This window comes from Hyperoodon ampullatus (assembly GCF_949752795.1).
Source record: "Hyperoodon ampullatus genome assembly, chromosome: X".
Classification (NCBI taxonomy): domain Eukaryota; kingdom Metazoa; phylum Chordata; class Mammalia; order Artiodactyla; family Ziphiidae; genus Hyperoodon; species Hyperoodon ampullatus.
Window position 1 is genome coordinate 14906622 of NC_136913.1, and position 21703 is coordinate 14928324.

At 45.2% G+C, this 21703-nt stretch overlaps 1 protein-coding gene across 1 annotated transcript in view; it reads right to left on the minus strand.

The window, feature by feature from the left end:
• The window catches only part of CTPS2 (CTP synthase 2), a 99189-nt gene that overhangs the window by 23881 nt on the left and 53605 nt on the right, over positions 1-21703 (minus strand). Inside the window, exon 13 of the mRNA XM_079727118.1 lies at positions 10206-10302. Coding sequence (XP_079583244.1) covers positions 10206-10302 — 97 coding nt within the window. The remainder of the gene's footprint in view (positions 1-10205; positions 10303-21703) is intronic.

Below are 21703 nucleotides of genomic sequence, written 5' to 3' on the forward strand. Positions count from 1 at the left end.
CACAATAATGCCCAGTTGGAAAAAATGGAAACACTTATACCATGAAGTTACAAGAAAAAGCAGTTGAAACATCTGGACCTAACTTTGAGAGGATTCTCATTCTCCTCTGACCTCTAACTTTGTCACTGATCTTTTCCTCCTAGAGTCCAAAATGTCTTCTCTCCTTCCTTCATTAGGACAGATGACTAAGCACATCCAATAACAGAGCCTGCCAATACTAAGAGAGATGGTGGGAAAAATGGCAAAAACCTCCAAATTAGGATATAAGTAATTATATTGAGGAATTATATCTGAGTCATTGGGACTAGCAGGATATTGCACGAACTTTTGAACCTGCGTGGCTTGTGCCTGCTGCCTGGCTTAAGGCAAACTTTGTGCTTGCTATGAAATCCCAGAAGTGACAGGAAGAGGGGAGGTATAGTGACTCTGGAGCCAGAATGCCTGGCTTTAAATTCCACTATACCATGTAATGGATGTGTGACTTGGGCAAATTACTGCACCTCTCTGCCTCAGCTTCCTCATCTATAAAATGGGGGTGACGACAGTCTCTACTTCATAGCGTTGTTGTGAGGACTGAATAAATCAAAACATGTGAAACACTTAAAACAGTAAGTAAACCATGTGATTGGTATTGTTATCTCTTGACTATGAAATCCAAACAGAAAGAATGGAAGCTAGAACATAAGTTCTACAAGATAATAGACAAGATAGGGACCCATCTCCTCAATTCTTGAGACCAGTGTCTAGCATATAAGCAGGTACTCGATACATATTTGTTTAATGAATGAAGCATATATATGGGGCAGGGGGTGTACATGGTACACGATGAAACATGTTTTCAGAACTTTGGAAATGCTGTTTTGTGCACTCAAAATCTTTCTTAATCACTGACAAATCTATCAAGAATGAATTTATGAAATTAATCCATTGCCATATCCATGAAAAAAGAAAAAAATTTAAATTTCCATTAAAACTATATGTTGAGAATCAGCTCAGAGTGTTACCAGATGAAAACACCTTAAAATCAAAAACTAAGAATTCTCACTGCAGGGCCACCCTGGCACCAGGAATTCTGATTTCGATGCTCTCAGGAGAGTGCCCAGGCACGTGGGTTTTTACAAAGCACCGAGTGACTCCCTGTGCGTTCCTCGTCAGTAACCACTGAGCCACAGTATCACTGAACATGCTGTTGGAGGGACAATCAATGACAAGCGAGATGCTGGATGCTGCTGGACGCAGACTGTATCCAGGTGTGGACTGAAAAGACTAAGGGGTAGATATGCCATGTTGTTAGGAGTGCTTCTCTGGACGGATTTATTGAGCACACATGCCACATGGTAAGCCTAGGCACAGGGGACATCCTCAACGATGACAAAGTGACCTGGTCTTCCTTCCTGTCCTAGTCTTTTTGGAGACAAAATAAAATGCAACAGAGATTAACTGCACATAAGCTTAATGTTCACTTAAGAAGCAAGTAGCATCAAAGCTTTAGAGAAAGACACCTAATAGGGTCTTAGGACCTACAAAATACTCTCAGTGTAGGCAGCAAGACACCAACAATGCATATAATAGCATCGTCGGAAACAAAAACCCTGCTGAATTACACCTTATCCTTCTCTAATTCGCTACTGGGTAGATTTTGTCTCATATATAATATATATTTAACCCACTAACGGTCCTGCCAATCCCCACCCTCCTGTTAATAATCCTAGCGTGTGAACCTGAACCTTTCTCTTTCCTTTTCAGATCAAAAATTTCCCCCACAAAAAGCTATACAAGCTAGAAGGTGGAAACAACCCAAATGTCCATGGACAGGTTAATGGATAAACAAAAATGATATATACATGCAATGGATTATTATGCAGCCTTAAAAAGGAAGGAAACCCTGACACATGCTACCATATGGATGAACCTTAAGGACTTCATGCTAAATGAAACAAGTCAGCCACAAAAAGCAAATGCTACATGACTCCACGTATATGAGGCACCCAGAGTCATCAAATTCTTGGCGAGAGAAAGCAGAATGGTGGTTTCCAGGGGCTGGGGGCAAGAGGAATCAGGAGTTGTCGCTTAATGGGTAAAATGTCTTAGTTTTGCAAGATGAAAAAGTTCTGGAGATCAGCTGCACAACCATGTGAATATACTTAACACTTCTGAACTGTACACGTAGAAATGGTTAAGATCATAAATTTTATGTTATGTGTGTTTTACAACTAAAATTTTTTAAAGTAAAAGGTAAACAACCCCATTCTTGCCCCCACCACTCCCTCTTCCTCTGACTCTCCCTTTATCCAACACCCCCATCCCTGTCCTTTGCAACCCAGCTTTCATTCCTGTCATTTTACTGAACTGTTCTCTAAAACCCAGCAGATCCGTCCTCAGTGAGGACTGGAGTAACGCCCCCACCCCCATCTGTGACCTCTGCTCCTCTCTGGACTCCCCTTGCCCCGCCTCCCTGACTTGCGGCCTCCACTGGGGACAGCTGCCCACGCTTACACCCTCTCTTCCTCTCCCACCTTCACTCCCCGGGAAGCTGTCAGCCTTACGCTCCCATTCTACACCTCCCGATCCTTACCTTTCACTGGGTCTCCACATTTCCTATTTCCAGGGGGCCAGAAGAAATCACCCATAGTGTGCAATAAAGCTAAAATCACTACCTGATGGGCTTCATTACCTCCCTCTCGGAAGACCTGCTGTGCTTTTGCACAAATATCTTTTAACTGCTGTACCGGTGTCTTAATTTGACTCACTTTTAAGACTGCCCGGAACCTTGCCCTGTACTAATTAGGTATTATAGGAGCTACAGCTCTCTTTGTATGTACAAGGATTTGCTGATGTTTGTCTAGAGATCCCAAGAGGCTGCCCAGCGTGCAGATTTTTGGTGTATTTGGCTTGCACAGTGTCGGGAGACACAGTTTTTAATTTTTAAATAAGTTGCCAACATTTAAGAATCAGAAGATTTCTCATAAAACTCTGGATTTCCAGATTCTTTTAAAAATTTAGAAGACTGGCAACAGTGAATCCACAGTCCTTCATGCAACTATCAGCTGTAGCAGTTACTCCTTTGATGGGTCAAGTGCTTGTCAATTTGCCCCAGGCCCCACCATTCCCTACGGCCTCTCTAACTCTGAGGCCCACTGTAACTGCCATTGATTGTTGAGCTTAAGCCATGGCATTTCTCACATTTGGCTGTGTAACTCGTTCACATTCCCAACCGGGGCCTAATGGCCCAGCTTCTCAGTCCAAGGTTGATTCAGTGTCCTTCCTCAAGCCAAGCACCCGATTTCAACTGGCTTTCAGAAGCCAGGGGTGGGCTCTTCACTCCCTGTTCTCCTCCACAAGACACTCCTGCTGAAACCTGCGGAAGCCTGTCTTGGGGCTCTCAGTGCGAGGAGGCTCAGCTCTGGGAGCTGTTTGGGGGTTTCTGTCCCCTCTTTGATTAAGGTCCAGCCATTTGGCAGAGTGAGGCGGTCAGGAGTTCGGGCTCTGAAATTAGCTCAGTGACTGTCTAACAAGTGACTTCGCCATGCTACGACACGGTTCTCGCGTGCAAAATGCGGCTGGGTCCCAGGGGTGTTGACAGGCATAACTGAAAAGATGCCCATCGTGTCCTAGTGACCGATACTTAGAAAGTACATGGTCCGGTATCTTTCTCCTTCTCCATTTTTTACTTTTGGATTTTAGCAGATCATTCCTTTAATTTTTAGAAAACATCTCATTTCTTTTAAGTATCTAAACTCCTCCCCTTACCCTAATTTTATTTTTCATGCTCTGCTTTTATCTCAATTTTCTATTATGAAAATGCTAATTTTCAAGTTTAAAAATGCTAGTCCTCCCCTTTAACTCTACACTGCAGGGTCACATGCTTTTCCATTGCTTGTATCTCCTTTTATTCCCACCACCCCCCCCTTTTAGTATTCTCATCGCATTTTTTTAAACTCTTTTCTTAGATTTTCTGCATTCTTCTGCTAGACCATATTAGCAGGTTGGGGAGCCAGGAAACCAGAACGGAGGGGCTTGAGAGAACCTGCAAGACAAAGGGGCTGCCTGCCCCCCACCCCTCGGCTCACCTCTCCTCCCCACCCACTGGCCCCGTGAGAGCCCATTCTTAACACAGGCCACTAACTGGAGTTTACCCCGAGCTCTGAGAGAATCACAGGTCAACACAATGAACCCTCCCCATTCACGATCCTAGCATCGCACTGAAATAGTGCTTTCCTGTGCCAGGTGCTGTTCTAAGGACCCACGTGCATAGCTGATTTAGCCCTCACAAGGCCCCCACAAGGTAGCAGCTCTTCTGATGTCCATTTTCTAGATGCAGAACTGAGGGTGAGCAGCTACACAGCCAGCGATTGAGAGCTGGGGATGGGGCGGTGTGACTCCAGGGGCTGGGTTGTAACCACTTCCCGAGTTCCCACAGGTGAAGTGCTCAGGACAGAGCTGGTCCAGTAAGGGGGACATAAATGTTTTAACCCCTTACAATGAAAGGAGCTATGTCCCAGACCTGTGAGCCCCCATATCCACGAATACACTTTGCTGGGAAAGCCCCAGCAAAAGGCAAGAAGCAGCCGGGGAGAGAGGGACCCCCAGTGTGGGCTGTCCACGGGGAGGCGGGGAAGCTGGCCCACTCCTCTCCCAAGGCGCACCACGCTCCTTTCAAACTCCTGTCTCAGTGAAACATGTTACCGTGGCACGGATCTTCTGGGTCCCTAACTCCCTGGTGATCTCTTTCAAACTTTTATAAATCACCTCATTAACCCAGCTAAGGTTTTTTTGTGTGGCTGTTTTTTTCCTCAAACTTCCTAACAATCTAATCACACAAGGAACTAGAAGCTGTTTTTGTCTATCAACGCTTGGATAAGAGGTAAGAAAGCACAAGCAGTTTTTCTAGCCTGAAAATTTCTTCCCCTTATCCGCCTGTCTTTCAGTTCTTTCAAATTTGAGATTAAACCACTCTGCATTTCCAATGCCATGAATTTTACCCAGATCCTTAATACAGGGACTCACTCAATACCTTCCTAATTGGCCTCTTGCCTCTGTTCTCTCAAAACAAAAACCTCTTTCTCTTACAGTAAAGCAGAACCAAGCCTTTCAGTCAAGTCCTTCTCCTTATTATGACGAAATGCAGACAAGGTCCCCAAAAGGAATTAAGTCTTTTCCTAAACTATTCAATTTTCACCTGCTGCGTCCAGACAGCTTCGCTGGCCTCTGTAGCCTAGACTCTGCCACACTCATTAGCAGCTGGCGTCACCCTGAGGAGCTCTTCCCAGCCTCCTCTGCCAGCTGACGTCTGCCAGCATCAACTCACTGTCCCCATGTCATCTGCCCTGAGGATGAGGGTCACGTCAGAACTCTGATGGGAAATCACCAGGACCTGGTCTCCAGCTGTGCGCACTGCACAGCAGGGGGCTCCAAATTCCTTCCAATACATCATGCTGCATCCACCACTGGACCGGACACCCCTGGAGGGCAAAACAGCATCCACTCACCTTTAACGACCCCACGGCCCAGCCCCACCGTGCTCAGGGGCTGGCCCTTCTCCCTCCTCTGCTTCCCCGAGTGCCTCCTCCCATACCCTCCCGGCTTCCAGCCCTGCTCATTCCTCTGATTCTAAAGGCAAGGGTGCTGGTTTGGAGGGCAGAGTCACGCGGATTGCATACACAGTTTGGGACTGTTTTAAACTGGGCTTACTCTAGCGTTCCTACCAGCGCACACCCACACCAGACTGTGCAGTATTCAAACACGCTACCTGAATGGTCCCAATAATGTTTTCCTGCTGCTGGTGGCAGTTCGGTTTAAAGACCACACTTGGCACAGAGAAAACAGGCTTCTTTTCCTGGATGTCTTAGCAACATACTTGGGACCTGACCAAAAAAATTAAGCCAGGGACCAATAATATTTTGGACACACTATCCAACAAGCTGTCAGCTGTCCCCTGAATGAGCTCTGAACCTTGTCTGTACTGCTTTGTACTTCAGTATGTTCCCAGCTCTCACACTCAGTTGAGAGCCACAAGCAAAACAATAGTTTCTGAAGTCTTAAAACCCTCTCATACCAAAGTTCCTCAGTGCTCTCCCTGGCTTCCCTCTCACCTGAGCCTGACCCCCTCCATCTCTAGCCACACCTCAATCTAGATTTCTCACTCTTCGAAGCACCCCATTTAAGACTTAACTGCTAATGTAAAATAGATGGCTAGAGGGAAGCAGCGGCATAGCACAGGGAGATCAGCTCGGTGCTTTGTGACCACCGAGAGGGGTGGGATAGGGAGGGTGGGAGGGAGGGAGACGCAAGAGGGAGGAGATATGGGGATATATGTATATGTACAGCTGATTCACTTTGTTATAAAGCAGGAACTAACACACCACTGTAAAGCAATTATACTCCAATAAAGATGTTTAAAAAAAAAAAAAGGGCTTCCCTGGTGGCACAGTGGTTGAGAGTCCGCCTGCCGATGCAGGGGACACGGGTTCGTGCCCGGTCCGGGAAGATCCCACATGCCGCGGAGCGGCTGGGCCCGTGAGCCATGGCGCTGAGCCTGCGCGTCCGGAGCCTGTGCTCCGCAACGGGAGAGGCCACAGCGGTGAGAGGCCCATGTACCGCAAAAAAAAAAAAAAAGACTTAACTGCTTTGTACCATATCCCCCTGCTTTTCAAAAGTCATCTAATGAGTTAATCAAACAAGTAACAGTATCACTATAGGTAGACAAGTCCTACCATCTACATTCCCAGATAAAATGTGTGTGGTTTTTAAATTGAGGTATAATTTACATGCAATAAAATATACACATCTGAAGTGTTTGACAAGTTTCACAATCCTGAAACGTGTGTTTAAAGAGCCACGTTTTGGAGAGTGATCGTAACGGTGGGCTGTGGAGCCAGGGCCACGTGTTCCAGTAGAAGACTAAAAACAATGTGAGAAGAGCAGCCGAGGCCTGTCCCCCCCACCCCCACCCATGGCCCTCCGCTTGCTCAGGTGAACAGTACAAAGGCTGGACCAAATGGCTTCTGAAAGCCGTCTTGGCCTTATTCTGTCACTAAATAGGGTATTTAGGCAGGCAAGTGGACAAGCGGGGAGATGTCCTTGAACGCTCCCCAGGAGGGTAGCAGCCTTGCAGCCTTGGCCTCTTGCTTTGTTCAGCCTGTGCTTCTTTTGTTTAGACGGGGGTTCTGTAAGCCGTGGCAACCCCGAGGCAGAACAGGATTCCCCTGTCTTTGTTCAGCTCTCGAACTAAGAATGGTTTTTACATTTTCAGATGGTTAAAAAAAAACAGGAGAAAAATAATGTTTCATGATGCATGAAAATTACATGAAATTCACATTTCAGTGTCCATAAATAAAGGTTCATTGGAACACAACCATGCTTGTTCATTTGCATATTTGCCTATTGCTGCTTTCATGCTACAACACAGAGTTGAGTAGTTGCATCAAAGACCATATGGCTCCAAAATTGAAAATATTTACTATCTGGCCCCTTACAGAAAAAGCTTACCAACCCTTGCTTTAGACCATCTGGGTAAGAGACTCTGGGCTGGTATATCTCTCTGTTCCCATATTAAGTGCTGGTGGAGACTTCAGACATGGGTGGTATACAAACAAGTAAACCACCATCTGGAAAGGGGAAATTTCCACTTTGTAGAAATGAAAAGAAATGCAAATTAAAGTACAATAATACAAGGCCCTTTTTGTTCTTGTTAATAGAACAGAAGAAAAATAATAAAAATATTAGCAAAAAGACTAGAGAAAGCAAGGACACGACAGTACAGTTAACATCATTATGAACTGGTTCACCTTTTCTTTCAAACAATCCAGAATTAACAGTTATAAAAGTGTTCATACCCTTTGACATAATAGTCTGACTCCTGGAAATCTATCCTAAAGAAACAATCAAAAGGACAAGAGAACACTGGGTCAAAATGTTCACATCAGCATTTTTCTAACAAAATGACAGAAACAACCTGAAATGCTTAGCAAATGGAAATGAATCAGTATATTATGGTTCCTTAACTCAATTAAATATATGTCCAAATAATAGACATGAAGACTAAATACATGAAAAAGTTTGCTACTATAACAGACTATATAAAAACTAAGGATGATAGGGACTTCCCTGGTGGACCCGTGGTTAAGACTCCACGCTTCCACTGCAGGGGGCCCAGGGTTCAATCCCCGGTCAGGAAACTAAGATCCCGCATGCCACGTGGTGTGGCAAAAAAAAAACCCAACAACTAAGGTTGATAGATAAAGTTTAGAAAAGACCATGAAAACTTAAAAAGAAAAAGTTTAGAAAAAAATGGAATGGAGTACTGACACATGCTATAATGTACACATACGTTTAAACATTATGCTAAATGAAAGAAGCCAAACACAAATGCCAGAGATCATACCATTCTATCTATATGAAATATCCAGAATAGGCAAAACTATAGATTAAGGTAATGGGCTTAGGGCTGGAGGGGGTGGTGGTGATAGCTAAAGGGAACAGGGTTTCTTTTTGAGGTGATAAAAATGTTCAAAACTTCACTGTGGGGGGCTTCCCTGGTGGCGCAGTGGTTGAGGGTCCGCCTGCCGATGCAGGGGACACGGGTTCGTGCCCCGGTCCGGGAAGATACCACATGCCGCGGGGCGGCTGGGCCCGTGAGCCATGGCTGCTGAGCCTGCGCGTCCGGAGCCTGTGCTCCGCAACGGGAGAGGCCACAGCAGTGAGAAGCCCGCGTACGGCAAAATTTAAAAAAACAAAAAAAAACTTGACTGTGGTGATGGTTGCATAACTCTGAGTTGTACACTTTTAGCAGATGAATTGTATGGTATGTAAATTACATCTTAATAGAGCTGTTTAAATTTTTTTCACGGCAGGCAAAAGATGTTAATTAAGCAACAAAGTTTGGTGTTATGTTTAAGATTCATAAACATCATCAATGCTACTTTTAGGTCTACTGTAAAGAAAAACAAATCCTAAATCAGTCTTATTTCCATCAAGACAGGTAAAAATTTTAAATATATTGAACACAATGCTCCTTTTAAAAAGCTTAGTACGATTATAACTGAATCTTTTACAGTAGATAACAATTTTAAAAGATGAAATTTCTCACTAACCATTTTTGCCTCTTAGACCACTATTTGAACAAAGTCTCAAAGTATTTAGAAACATCTGAAAGCCAAAGAATTGCTGCTAATACCCACAAAGAGAAAAAATTCTTATATTCTTAAAGAAAAAAGTCACTTAAAGAACACTGGCTTCTCACCCAGAGAGAGTAGGGAAATATGTGCACTTTAAAACTTTTCCTTTTTAAATTTCCTTCTTGCTAAGAAGCTTTATATTCCTTAGAAGCTGTTTATCAGCCTTAAAGGAGAACCTCATATTTCTAGTCTTACTCTTCTTTGAGTGAAGAAGGCATTTTTCTAAGGTATTCTTATAACTTCACAAGAACGATGCTGGACGCCCGAGATACCTGGGTTCCCTCCTCTGCATCCAGCCCAGGACGGGCGGGATGGGGGGTGGAGGGGGGAAGGTGAGCAGCGCTGGCATCTGTCCTGGCCACTGCTGTCTCTCCAGAATCGAGCACAGTGCATATGGCGCAGAGCAGGCACTGAGATATATTTATCAAATTGAATTAGGGGTTTTGGGGTTACATTAAGTTAGTCTCATATCATATGTTAATCTATGGGAAAAAGTTCCACAGAAATTAGAATAACCTTATCGGGAGTGGAAGATCAGCAAATACCAGACAGTGAAGCACATCATATCTTCCTTACCCCGTGCTGGAGCGACTCGGGGAACAGAGAAATAGACTTCTGAGACATAACTGCCCCGCTTCTCAAGAAGTTCAAAAATTAGTGGCTCAAAGCAGTCAGACATGAAACAGTTAAACAGGGAGCCGGTTTCGATGCAGTGGAGAAAACAGTGGATTGGAAAGCACTGAGCTGGAATCAGGGCTGTCCCGGTGCAGGGTCAACCCCAGGAGCATCGGTAAAGCACAAAGCAGCCCACTGGCCAGGGTGTGGTGGAGGGCAAATGAGAAGGGGCACCCATGGGTGTTCTACCAACCCTTTCAGGGAGAGGAATGGGGACGCAGGAGGACCAGCGAGGGCAGAGGCAGGGAAGGGGCGAGCCGGACGGGACGGGAGAGCTCCAGGAGGGCTGTGGCCAGGCACAGCCATGTAAATGACGCCTGCCATGTTATAAAACAAACGATCTGAGAAACTTACTTAATATTGAATTTTCAGTTTTGAAAACAGTTCTTCTTATTCCCAGCCTCATCGTTCCTCCCAAATTGCCAGGGTTGTGTTCCGGCATATCAATCACCTTAGAAAACAAAACAAGTGCGGTTTTGCCATCTTGTCAAAACGTAATTTCCCACATTTCAAGCTTTACTTTTAGGGGATGCTCACTGGGTAAGGATGTTCCTTAAACAAGAAAATCTGATCGTTCCTTCCAATTTTCCTATTCAAACACGATCATGCTTTTATACGCTCCTCACAGTATGCTGCCTTTTCATCTCTGCTTCTCATCTTTCATTCAAATCACAGGTAAAAAATTTATCAGGAGCATCTTTATAACCTCCCTCCTGTCATTACTCAAACTGTCAGTTCCAGGCAATGTTCACACTTCAAGTTCTGACCTTCTGGGACCTTCTGCTTTGGTCTTCACGTCCCTTATAATAACAACCCTCTCCCACCGCCCACTCCATTCCCTAAAGATTTTCCATAAGCAAATCTGTCCATTTTGGAAAAGGATACCAAAAGTACAGTCGTCCCTCAGTATCCAAGGGGACAGGTTCCAGGACCCCTCTGGATAACAAAATCCTTGGATGCTCCAATCCCTTATCTAAAATGGCATAATACAGTCAGCTATCGGTATCTGCGGATGCCAAACCCATGGATACGGAGAGCCAACTGTACTTATTTGCAGAAAATCATTTAGAAGGATTCTTTTTTTTTTTTTGGCTATGCCATACGGCATGCAGGATCTTAGTTCCCCAACCAGGAATCGAACCTGTGCCCCCTGCAGTGGAAGCATGGAATCTTTAACCACTGGACCACCAGGGAAGCCCCCTAGAAGGGTTACTCTTATAAAAAAAATTAAAGAAAAAAATATATAATCCATTCTACCACATTCCATAGGTAGAAACCTAAGTGCCACCCTGGATCTCTCCCTCTCCCTCATCTCCAGTGTGTCAAGTCCTATCCACTTACCGGCTCCAGACTTCCCGCATCCATCCACAGCTCCCACCACCACCCAAACCACAGTCCCTCACCCGGACTGCGGCCAGAGCTCACCAACTAGACATGCCCCACCTTCACATGTCCCCCCAACCCTGCGCACTGCAGGCAGAGTGGTGTGGTGTTTCTCCTGCTTGAAATCCTTGACTGCCTGGTACTGGCCCAACCTAGCCCTTCAGCCTCACTTCCCATGACTTTCCCCTCCTACCCTGAGCTCTGGTCGCTGAGCCTTCCTTCAGTTCCTCAAGTGCATCTTCCTTCCTCCCACCATGGAGACTTTGAACATCTCCCACTCCCCTACCCTCTTTTCCTAAGTTAATCCATCCTTAACCCTAAGATCTTAGCTCAACTATCCAATATGAGCTTCCGCAGGAGCTGATATTACCAGGCGCCATAGCCTAGTCGGGGTCCTCTATCAACACGCTCCCCGTCACCGTGCTCCCCTCCATTTGTGTGTAGAGTGCTTTGTGCGCTAGACCGTGAATCGCTAAGAGCTGGGGCACTTTTTGCTTTTACCATCGCATTCCCAGCCCCTAGCACACGTGGAACTGGCATCTGGTATGCACTGAACGAATGCATGGATGATTGAATGAACTCGGACCAAATAATTTCAGATTTATCTTTAGGACTAATTCACAGAAATGCAGACACGTGATTTTTATGAAAAGTCTGTTCTTGTTAGCCAATGGTCTATTTTTGCAATTCTGTTCACTACAATCTCATGGTTTTATTTCATCTTTGTTAGAACAGACTACAGTTGGGTGAGTTAACCTGTTCTAGTGGAATTGCTCAAGTTTCCTCTCATAAAACCTTTCTTTCCTTGTTTTTTCTATACCCTAACTGCCACATGTTGCTCTACAGGAATCCTTGACAACCGGAATTTTCCAAGAACTTGTATGACCTTATCAGTGCTCCAGAAGAACTTTCTGAGCCATTTGAACCCTGTGGCCCGGGTACACTCTAAGAGTCACTGAGAGGAAGGGGTGGAGAAAAAACTTGACTACACCCCTTGGCAGATGGAGTGCTTGGTTCTGAAGTGCTCTTGGCCTTGGCATGTCTTTCCTATCTTCTTGGGTCGGCTAATTACGGCTAGATTAAGTATTACAGGAGTGAGGTGAGGAGAGGGCATCAGCTTCCAGTTCAGAAAGCTGAGCTGTTTAGCTTTCAGCCCCTTGGGTATTTTCTAGGAAAGTACAGATAAGACTACACTACCTGCCACAGACTCTTAGGTTGACTCACAGCTTCAATTTCCGCTTCAGTTGAAGACAACCTGAACCCTTTAGGAAGACCACAGCAATAAACTCCCCTGGTTTCTTCTTATAAGTGTACTGTGATGCTTCAAGTCAACCTTACTTCAGGCATTGGGTTTTTCCACTCAGGAAGAGACTTTTAATGTAGTTTGTTCAGTTATTGGCATGTTTGGAATTCAAGGAATGTTCTGGTATAAACCACTGAGAATGGAGTCAAATGACCCAACTAAGAACGGGAGTCCTCTCTTACTGCTTACTTGGGTTGAATCTGACAAACACAAGACCAGAAAATATTTCCAAAAGCTAAATGCAGCGGGCACAGGGCTGCCTAAGGATCTTAAATACTCCTCCAACATAGAGGGAAGTCTGGAAATTCCTGAAAGAGCAATATGAGAACATTATTTAGAAACATGAAGGTAAATATCAGGAGAAGCAGCTGTAAGAGTTGAGTTTGGTAGACACGAGGTGAGGATTACTGAATTTTTTCATTATAGGCCTTTTGGAATTGTTGGCTTTTTTTTTTTTGGAATTGTTGAACACATAATTACTTTAATGAAAATACAAATTGAAGGCCCAAATAGTGAAATATATTGTGTAGGCCTTCCACTAGGGTATTAGTTCACATTATCCCTGCTGTTTTCAAAAGCAATAAATAAGACCGTCTCCTGATATGATAGTACAGAAAGAAATCCCAAGGTGTAACTGCCCCGGTGACCCTCCGATTAAAATACGCTCCCATAGAAACCACTGGAGAGGCAAAGAAAACAGTAGACAAAAGATGGGGGAGCAGATGGAAGTAGATTTCCAACTCTGAATGATGCCCCGAACAGCAGTGAAAGGAGAAAAGCAGAGCAAGAACTGACAGGGGGCTTCATCCGGGGATGCCCATCACACACTCAGTGGAAGAACGTCCAGGCCAGGAAGATCTTCAAGACGGCAGAAGAGTAAGACGTGGAGATCAACTTCCTCCCCACAAATACTCAGAAATTCATCTACACGTGGAACAACTCCCACAGAACACCTACTGAACGCTGGCAGAAGACCTCAGACCTCCCAAAAGGCAAGAAACTCCCCACGTACCTGGGTAGGGCAAAAGAAACAAGAATAAACAGAGACAAAAGGATAGGGACGGGACCTGCACCAGCGGGAGGGAGCTGTGAAGGAGGAAAGGTTTCCACACACTAGGAGCCCCTTCCTGGGCGGAGGCTGCGGGTGGCGGAGGGGGAAAGCTTCGGAGCCACGGGGGAGAGCACAGCAACAGGGGTGCGGAGGGCAAAGCGGAGAGATGCCCGCACAGAGGATCGGTGCCGACCGGCACTCACCAGCCCGAGAGGCTTGTCTGCTCACCCGCCGGGGCGGGCGGGGCTGGGAGCTGAGGCTTGGGTTTTGGTCGGAGCGCAGGGAGAGGACTGGGGTTGGCGGCGTGAACACAGCCTGAAGGGGCTAGTGCACCACGGCTAGCCGGAAGGGAGTCCGGGAAAAAGTCTGGAGCTGCCAAAGACACAAGAGACCATTGTTTCGGGGTGCACGAGGAGAGGGGATTCAGAGCACCGCCTAAACGAGCTTCAGAGACGGGCGCGAGCCGCGGCTATCAGCGCAGACCCCAGAGACGGGCATGGGACGCTAAGGCTGCTGCTGCCGCCACCAAGAAGGCTGTGTGCGAGCACAGGTCACTATCCACAGCCCCCTCCCTGGAGCCCGTGCAGCCCGCCACTGCCAGGGTCCCGTGATCCAGGGACACGTTCCCCGGGAGAACGCACGGCGCGCCTCAGGCTCGTGCAACGTTCCGCCGCCCTCTGCCACCGCAGGCTCACCCCGCACTCCGTACCCCTCCTTCCCCCCAGCCTGAGTGAGCCAGAGCCCCTGAAGCAGCTGCTCCTTTAACCCCGTCCTGTGGAGAAAAGGGAACCCTCTTGCACTGTTGGTGGGAATATAAATTGATACAGCCACTATGGAGAACAGTATGGAGGTTCCTTAAAAAACTAAAAATAGAACTACCATACGACCCAGCAATCCCACTACTGGGCATATACCCTGAGAAAACCATAATTCAAAAAGAGTCATGTACCCCAATGTTCATGGCAGCTCTATTTACAACAGCCAGGACATGGAAGCAATCTAAGTGTCCATCGACAGACGAATGGATAAAGAAGATGTGGCACATATATACAATGGAATATTACTCAGCCGTAAAAAGAAACGAAATTGAGTTATTTGTAGTGAGGTGGATGGACCTAGAGTCTGTCATACAGAGTGAAGTAAGTCAGAAAGAGAAAAACAAATACCGTATGCTAACACATATATATGGAATCTAAAAAAAAAAAAAAGGTTATGAAGAACCTAGGGGCAGGACGGGAATAAAGACGCAGACCTACTAGAGAATGGACTTGAGGACACGGGGAGGGGAAAGGGTAAGCTGGGACAAAGTGAGACAGTGGCATGGACATATATACACTCCCAAACGTAAAATCCATAGCTAGTGGGAAGCAGCCGCATGGCGCAGGGAGATCAGCTCGGTGCTTTGTAACCACCTTGAGGGGTGGGATAGGGAGGGTGGGAGGGAGACGCAAGAGGGAGGGGATATGGGGATATATGTATATGTAGAGCTGATCCAGTTCGTTATAAAGCAGAAACCAACACACCACTGTAAAGCAATTATACTCCATTAAAGATGTGAAAAAAAAAGAACGTCCAGGCCAGGCTCCAGCTGGGAGAACAGAAACACTCCAGAAGGGGACGGCTGGGGAAGGCAGAGAACACAGGGTACTTCTGGTCAAGCCTGGCCAAACCAGTTGCCTTGCAGAGTTATCAGGCCGTCCTACCAGCTCTAAAGATGACAGTATGACTGCCTCCCGGTTACAAACGACCTGATTGAGCAACAAAATTAAGGAAACATCTTTGTTCCTGGCGTTCCTTCCGCAAAAAGCCTGAGAGATAGGAGAACATCACAGTTTTAAAACATATCTTTTATCATTACTGGGGCGGTTAAAGAACTTCAGATATGCTTTAGTTTTACTCCCAACATTTTCAAAAGACCCTAGATTTTGCATCTGAGAGGAAAATGCCTCTTCCGTTGCAAAAGGGTCACCTCGGCCCATTCTGAGTTTGCCAAAATACAAGCTGTCATCTGATCTCCACTACAGATCTGTCGTTTCTTGGAACCGAGCCATAGCGCAGAAGAAAAATAAAAAAGGATCAATAAGTAACGAATATTAGTGGTGATAAAGCTTTAGGAGATGTAAATGTACCATGTAAGGATAAACACGGCCCTAATTAACCTTTACCAAAGTTTCTGCAGCCCATGATAAAAGTGTAATGGGTTCAAGACTTCAGGAGTCCTGGGTGCCTTAAACAACAAAGTCTAGGGAAGCTAGGTTCTCTTATCAAAGATGAAATCCCACCCCCCTTTTTTTTTGGCCACGGAGCGCGGCTTGCAGGATCTTAGTTCCCCAACCAGGGAACTAAGCCTGAGCCTCGGCAGTGAAAGTGCAAAGTCCTAACCATTAGACTGCCAGGGAATTCCCAAAGATGAAATTCCTTAATGGCAGTGCGGGAAAGAGTGCAAGCCTTCTGACCTACCTGACAGAACCCTGGTAAGGCCAGCTTCTGTCCAGTCCCTTGCCTTTGGACATTTCATTTGGGGACACTAGAGGAGCCTACCTCCCAGCAGACCATCTTCAGTAGCTGGGCAGCTACCGCAGCCTCCATCGTTGCAGACCAAATCTGAACCCTTCCATGTGGCTCGCAGGGTCCACCTCATTCAGGAACCGTCTATGCTCTCCCCACGTATTCCGACCCGTGGTTTCTACCTCAGCTGGATAGGTCCGTCGCCGATGGCGCCTCTGCATACATACCGCCTCTTCACTACTTTCCCTGAGATGGCTTCTCCCCACCATCCCACGTGGGCTTGCGCTTTAGGGGCACCCTCCAGTTCTCCTTACTGTGCCATACTTAATACCACTGTTATGCTCACCCTACCAAACAAATGACCTACACTGTGTTAATTCATTTCCAATAAGTGGTAGGCTGAATAACAGCCCCCCCCAAAGATGTCCTAGTCCTAGTCCCCAGAAACCGTGAATATGTTGCCTTCCATGGCAAAAGCGACTTTGCAGGCCTGATTAAATTAAGCCTCCTGAGATGGTAAAATTATCTGGGGGTTATCAGGGTAGGCCCAACATAACCACAGGGTCTTCATAAGAAGAAGCAGGAGGGTCAGAATCAGAGATGGAGATGTGACAACGAAGCAGAGGTCAGAGAGAGAGGGAGAGAGAGAGACTGGAAGAGGCCACATGGCTGGCTTTAAAGATGGAGGAAAGGGCCATGAGCAGGCAGTCTCTAGAAGCTGGAAAAGGCAAAGAAATAGATTCTCCCCTAGAGCCTCCAGAAGAAATGCTTCTGAGCTCCAGACCTGTAAAAAAATAAATTTGGCACTAAGTTGGTGGTAATTTGTTACAGCAGCAATAGGAAACTAATCCAGTCCTTTATCGTATACAACTTTAACCTCCGCCATCATTTCATATATGCACCTCCTCTCAGAAACTAAAGTGTGGGCTCCTCACGCACAAGGACTAGATCTTCTTCTCTAGCACCATCAGAGTTCAGCACAATGGCAGGTTTGGATCAAGCGCTCCATCATTAAATCTCCCTGGATTTTAATCAAAAACTAACAGAGGAGACCCAGGGACTGGTCGGTGGGCCTACAAGAAGTAGAGGGTCTCTGAGACCAAGTCACAGATGGAAGGGGAGAGGGGCAGTGGCCTGCTCTGAGGCCAAGGTACGCTGTGCCCAAGCTCACCTCTCACCTGATACAGGGCCGGTACTTCCCTGCAGCATCAGGGCAGCGTGAGGATGGAATCTACAATGGTGAAAGCATTAAGCAGTCCTAGAAATACGTAGATATTTTCTAGGTTTTTTTTTTTTTTTTTTTTGTGGTACGCGGGCCTCTCACTGTTGTGGCCTCTCCTGTTGCGGAGCACAGGCTCTGGACGCGCAGGCCCAGCGGCCATGGCTCACGGGCCCAGCCGCTCTGCGGCATGTGGGATCTTCCCGGACCGGGGCACGAACCCGTGTCCCCTGCATCGGCAGGCGGACTCTCAACCACTGTGCCACCAGGGAAGCCCCTCTAGTTTTTTTAACTTGGTTTTTTCCACCAGTAAAATAAGGTCTATGTTACTTCCACCAGGAAAAGAACATTCTTATACCTTCAGGTGTGATCATGACACTGAAGTCCTGCCTCTGAGACTCACACTAACATTGACCAGCTCTCCTCACAGAAGCCCTACTCCTGAGATGGGGCAGGTGGCATGGTGGCTGAGGGTGCAGGCTGGCTCTGGACTTGAATCCCAGCTCTGCCAGTCCCCAGTGACATGACCTTGAACGGGTCCTTGACCGTCTCTGTAGACTGGACGTAACAGCGGCATCCACTTCACACAGGTGCTGCGGGATTTCTGGAGCTAACGGGTCAGGTGCGGGGGCAGCACACAGCCCATGATAAAAAAGCAGGCCTCGATAGTCCCGGACTCTGATAAGGAGGCCTCTGCGAACTCTGGCACCCAGGGCAGAAGCTGGAAGTGAAAGGTGAACTCTGTCCTGGGCGGTGGGGGGGAGCTCCCTTTTAGGGACAGCTGCTCTTTAATAGTCAGGGTCAAACCTCAGCATCAAAGACAACACGAGCCCACAGACAGCATTTCACACCCATTTTGCTTCGCAGGGCCTGGCTGCTGACACTACCCTCTTCCCGAGGTGCTTTTTGAGGCGCTGCTGCTGTGGCCTTCGAGCACAGTAACCCGGCCACGGAGATCTGTGGTACCCCAAGCTTGTAAAATAAGTTACTCTTGGCTTTCCTAGGGAAAACTGAAGTCTGTCCAAAGATCAAGCAATTCAACGGTGAGGCAAAATAACCTTTGCCTCTCCATTTTTCCATTACCCATCTTGTGCCTGTCATTTTTTCCCCTTTCTCTGGTTTCAAAATGCACTCTTTTGAACACACCCTGTATTTATCGCCCATCTCCATATATTTTTAGTTAATGTTTCATGAGAGTATCTATTGGTGGATTTCATGTTTCCCACTGCAGGTTTACCCTCACGCTTGAGTCCACAGGTAAAGAGAAAAATAAGAGACGAGAGATGTGACTTGCAGAGGTGAGCAAGTGAAAATATAAGAGGACCAACGGGGTGTTTTTCCCGTTCTGTTAGTGTTTACCACAAGCCTAACTTCTGACAACAAGCAGCACTGGGCCTGTTTTAATCAGAGGTCTTCCCTTGAATCTAGAGATTTGTAGCCTAAAAGACTGTTAACCAATACTGTTCCAAATGTTTTTCTTAGAGTTCATTTTATATACACACATGCTCACACACACGTGTGTTCATATATACATTTCATGTGTTGTATACAACATATATTATCTCATACAATATATACTTGTTAAAATCATATAGTTATATATTATATTGTTATTAAGATCACATATAGTTATTAAAATCACTTCTTCAATAGACTCAAGAAATAAAACAACTGCCATGTTGATTTTAGCTCACAAGTGGTAATTTGAGAGAACAGATAATTTAAGATGCTATTTCAACAACTGGGGAGATGTGAATACGGGCTGTGATAATGGCATTGTGGTTGTGTAAGAGAATGTCCTTGTCCTTATGAGATAAGATGCTGAGGTATTTAGGGGGTTAGTGTCTGGATGTCTGTAACTGATTCTCAAATGGTTGGGGTTGGGGGGTCATCCATAAAAAGAGAAAGCAAATGTGGAAATGTTACCGATTAGTGAATCTGGGCGAAAGGTGGGTTGGTATTCATTGACTCTTTCTGCAAATTTTCTGTAGATTTGAAATTTTTTTAAAAAGGTGTTGGCAGAAAAAGATATTTTCATGACTGTTCAACAAAAGCCTCCTTCCTCCCAGGTAAGACAGAGCATAAGTATAAAAACCCGAGAAATTCTCGAAAATCTTGATTAAAATACATTGCCAAATCAGAACATTTTTTTTTTGTATCTGATCATATTTAATGATGCTTTACAGTAGGATAATTCTAAATACATAAAAATCTAAATGAATTAAAGAACAAAGCAATACTCAAATAGGGAAAATAAAAACTTTTTTTTGGAGTATTGTTTATATATATATATATTTTTTTTTAATTTTTTTAATTAACAAATTTAATCAGTTATACATATACATATGTTCCCATATCCCCTCCCTTTTGCGTCTCCCTCCCGCCCTCCCTATCCCACCCCTCCAGGCGGTCACAAAGCTGATCTCCCTGTGCTATGCGGCTGCTTCCCACTAGCTATCTACCTTACATTTGGTAGTGTATATATGTCCATGCCTCTCTTTCGCTTTGTCACAGCTTACCCTTCCCCCTCCCCATATCCTCAAGTCCATTCTCTAGTAGATCTGTGTCTTTATTCCTGTCTTACCCCTATGTTCTTCATGACATTTTTTTCCCTTAAATTCCATATATATGTGTCAGCATACAGTATTTGTCTTTCTCTTTCTGACTTACTTCACTCTGTATGACAGACTCTAGGTCCATCCACCTCATTACAAATAGCTCAATTTCGTTTCTTTTTATGGCTGAGTAATATTCCATTGTATATATGTGCCACATCTTCTTTATCCATTCATCCGGTGATGGACACTTAGGTTGTTTCCATCTCCGGGCTATTGTAAATAGGGCTGCTATGAACATTTTGGTACATGACTCTTTTTGAATTATGGTTTTCTCAGGGTATATGCCCAGTAGTGGGATTGCTGGGTCATATGGTAGTTCTATTTGTAGTTTTTTAAGGAACCTCCATACCGTTCTCCATAGTGGCTGTACCAATTCACATTCCCACCAGCAGTGCAAGAGTGTTCCCTTTTTTCCACACCCTCTCCAGCATTTATTGTTTCTAGATTTTTTGATGATGGCCATTCTGACTGGTGTGAGATGATATCGCAGTGTAGTTTTGATTTGCATTTCTCTAATGAGTAAAGATGTTGAGCATCCTTTCATGTGTTTGTTGGCAGTCTGTATATCTTCTGTGGAGAAATGTCTATTTAGGTCTTCTGCCCATTTTTGGATTGGGTTGTTTGTTTTTTTTGTTATTGAGCTGCATGAGCTGCTTATAAATTTTGGAGATTAATCCTTTGTCAGTTGCTTCATTTGCAAATATTTTCTCCCATTCTGAGGGTTGTCTTTTGGTCTTGTTTATGGTTTCCTTTGCTGTGCAAAAGCTTTTAAGTTTCATTAGGTCCCATGTGTTTATTTTTGTCTTTATTTCCATTTCTCTAGTAGGTGGGTCCAAAAGGATCTTGCTGTGATTTATGTCATAGAGTGTTCTGCCTATGTTTTCCTCTAAGAGGAAATCTTGATTAAAATACATTAAAATACATTGCCAAATCAGAACATTTTTGTGTAAATCTTACAGCTAAAAGCAAAAGGCCTATCTTTACTCTAAGAAGTGAGTTAATACATAGTCAGTACTGATGCATACCAATGTCAAATAATCTGCAATAAAAGCGAGAATAACATACACAAGACAGTTAAGGTGCATGGAATGATCAGGACTCAGGATTGGTGGCAGCTTTTTTTTTTTTTTTTTTTTTTTTTTTTTTTTTGTGGTATGCGGGCCTCTCACTGTTGTGGCCTCTCCCGTTGCGGAGCACAGGCTCCGGATGCGCAGGCTCAGCAGCCATGGCTCACGGGCCCAGCCGCTCCGCGGCATATGGGATCCTCCCAGACCGGGGCACGAACCCGTATCCCCTGCATCGGCAGGCGGACTCTCAACCACTGCGCCACCAGGGAGGCCCTGGTGGCAGCTTTTAAGGAACTCTATATATAAGATTTCACATTTGTTCTCCAAGGTAAATAAGGTTCTAGAATTTTAGAACTGAAAAGCCTCAGAGAGAAATACAGTCCAATATTTTAATGCTGAATTTGTCTGCAATATAACAAAGGGCCATAGAAAACTAAATATAGAAAAGGTCCATAAAAAGTGTGGACATATACAAGTATTTAAAAGCTGATAAGTGCTTTTAAAGTTGATCTGGAAACCCCTTTTGTGAGTTACAGTTGGATCAATGTTCCCAGGAAATGTCCTAATTCTTTCATGGAACTCTTTCTAAGAGAAATAAATTTAGTCTCCAATTTTAAATCCTGGCAGTTCCAAAAGTTTGAAGTAATTCCAATTGAATAAAAGTAAGTCAAGTATTTTCACGAGTTTTTAGAATGATTAACAA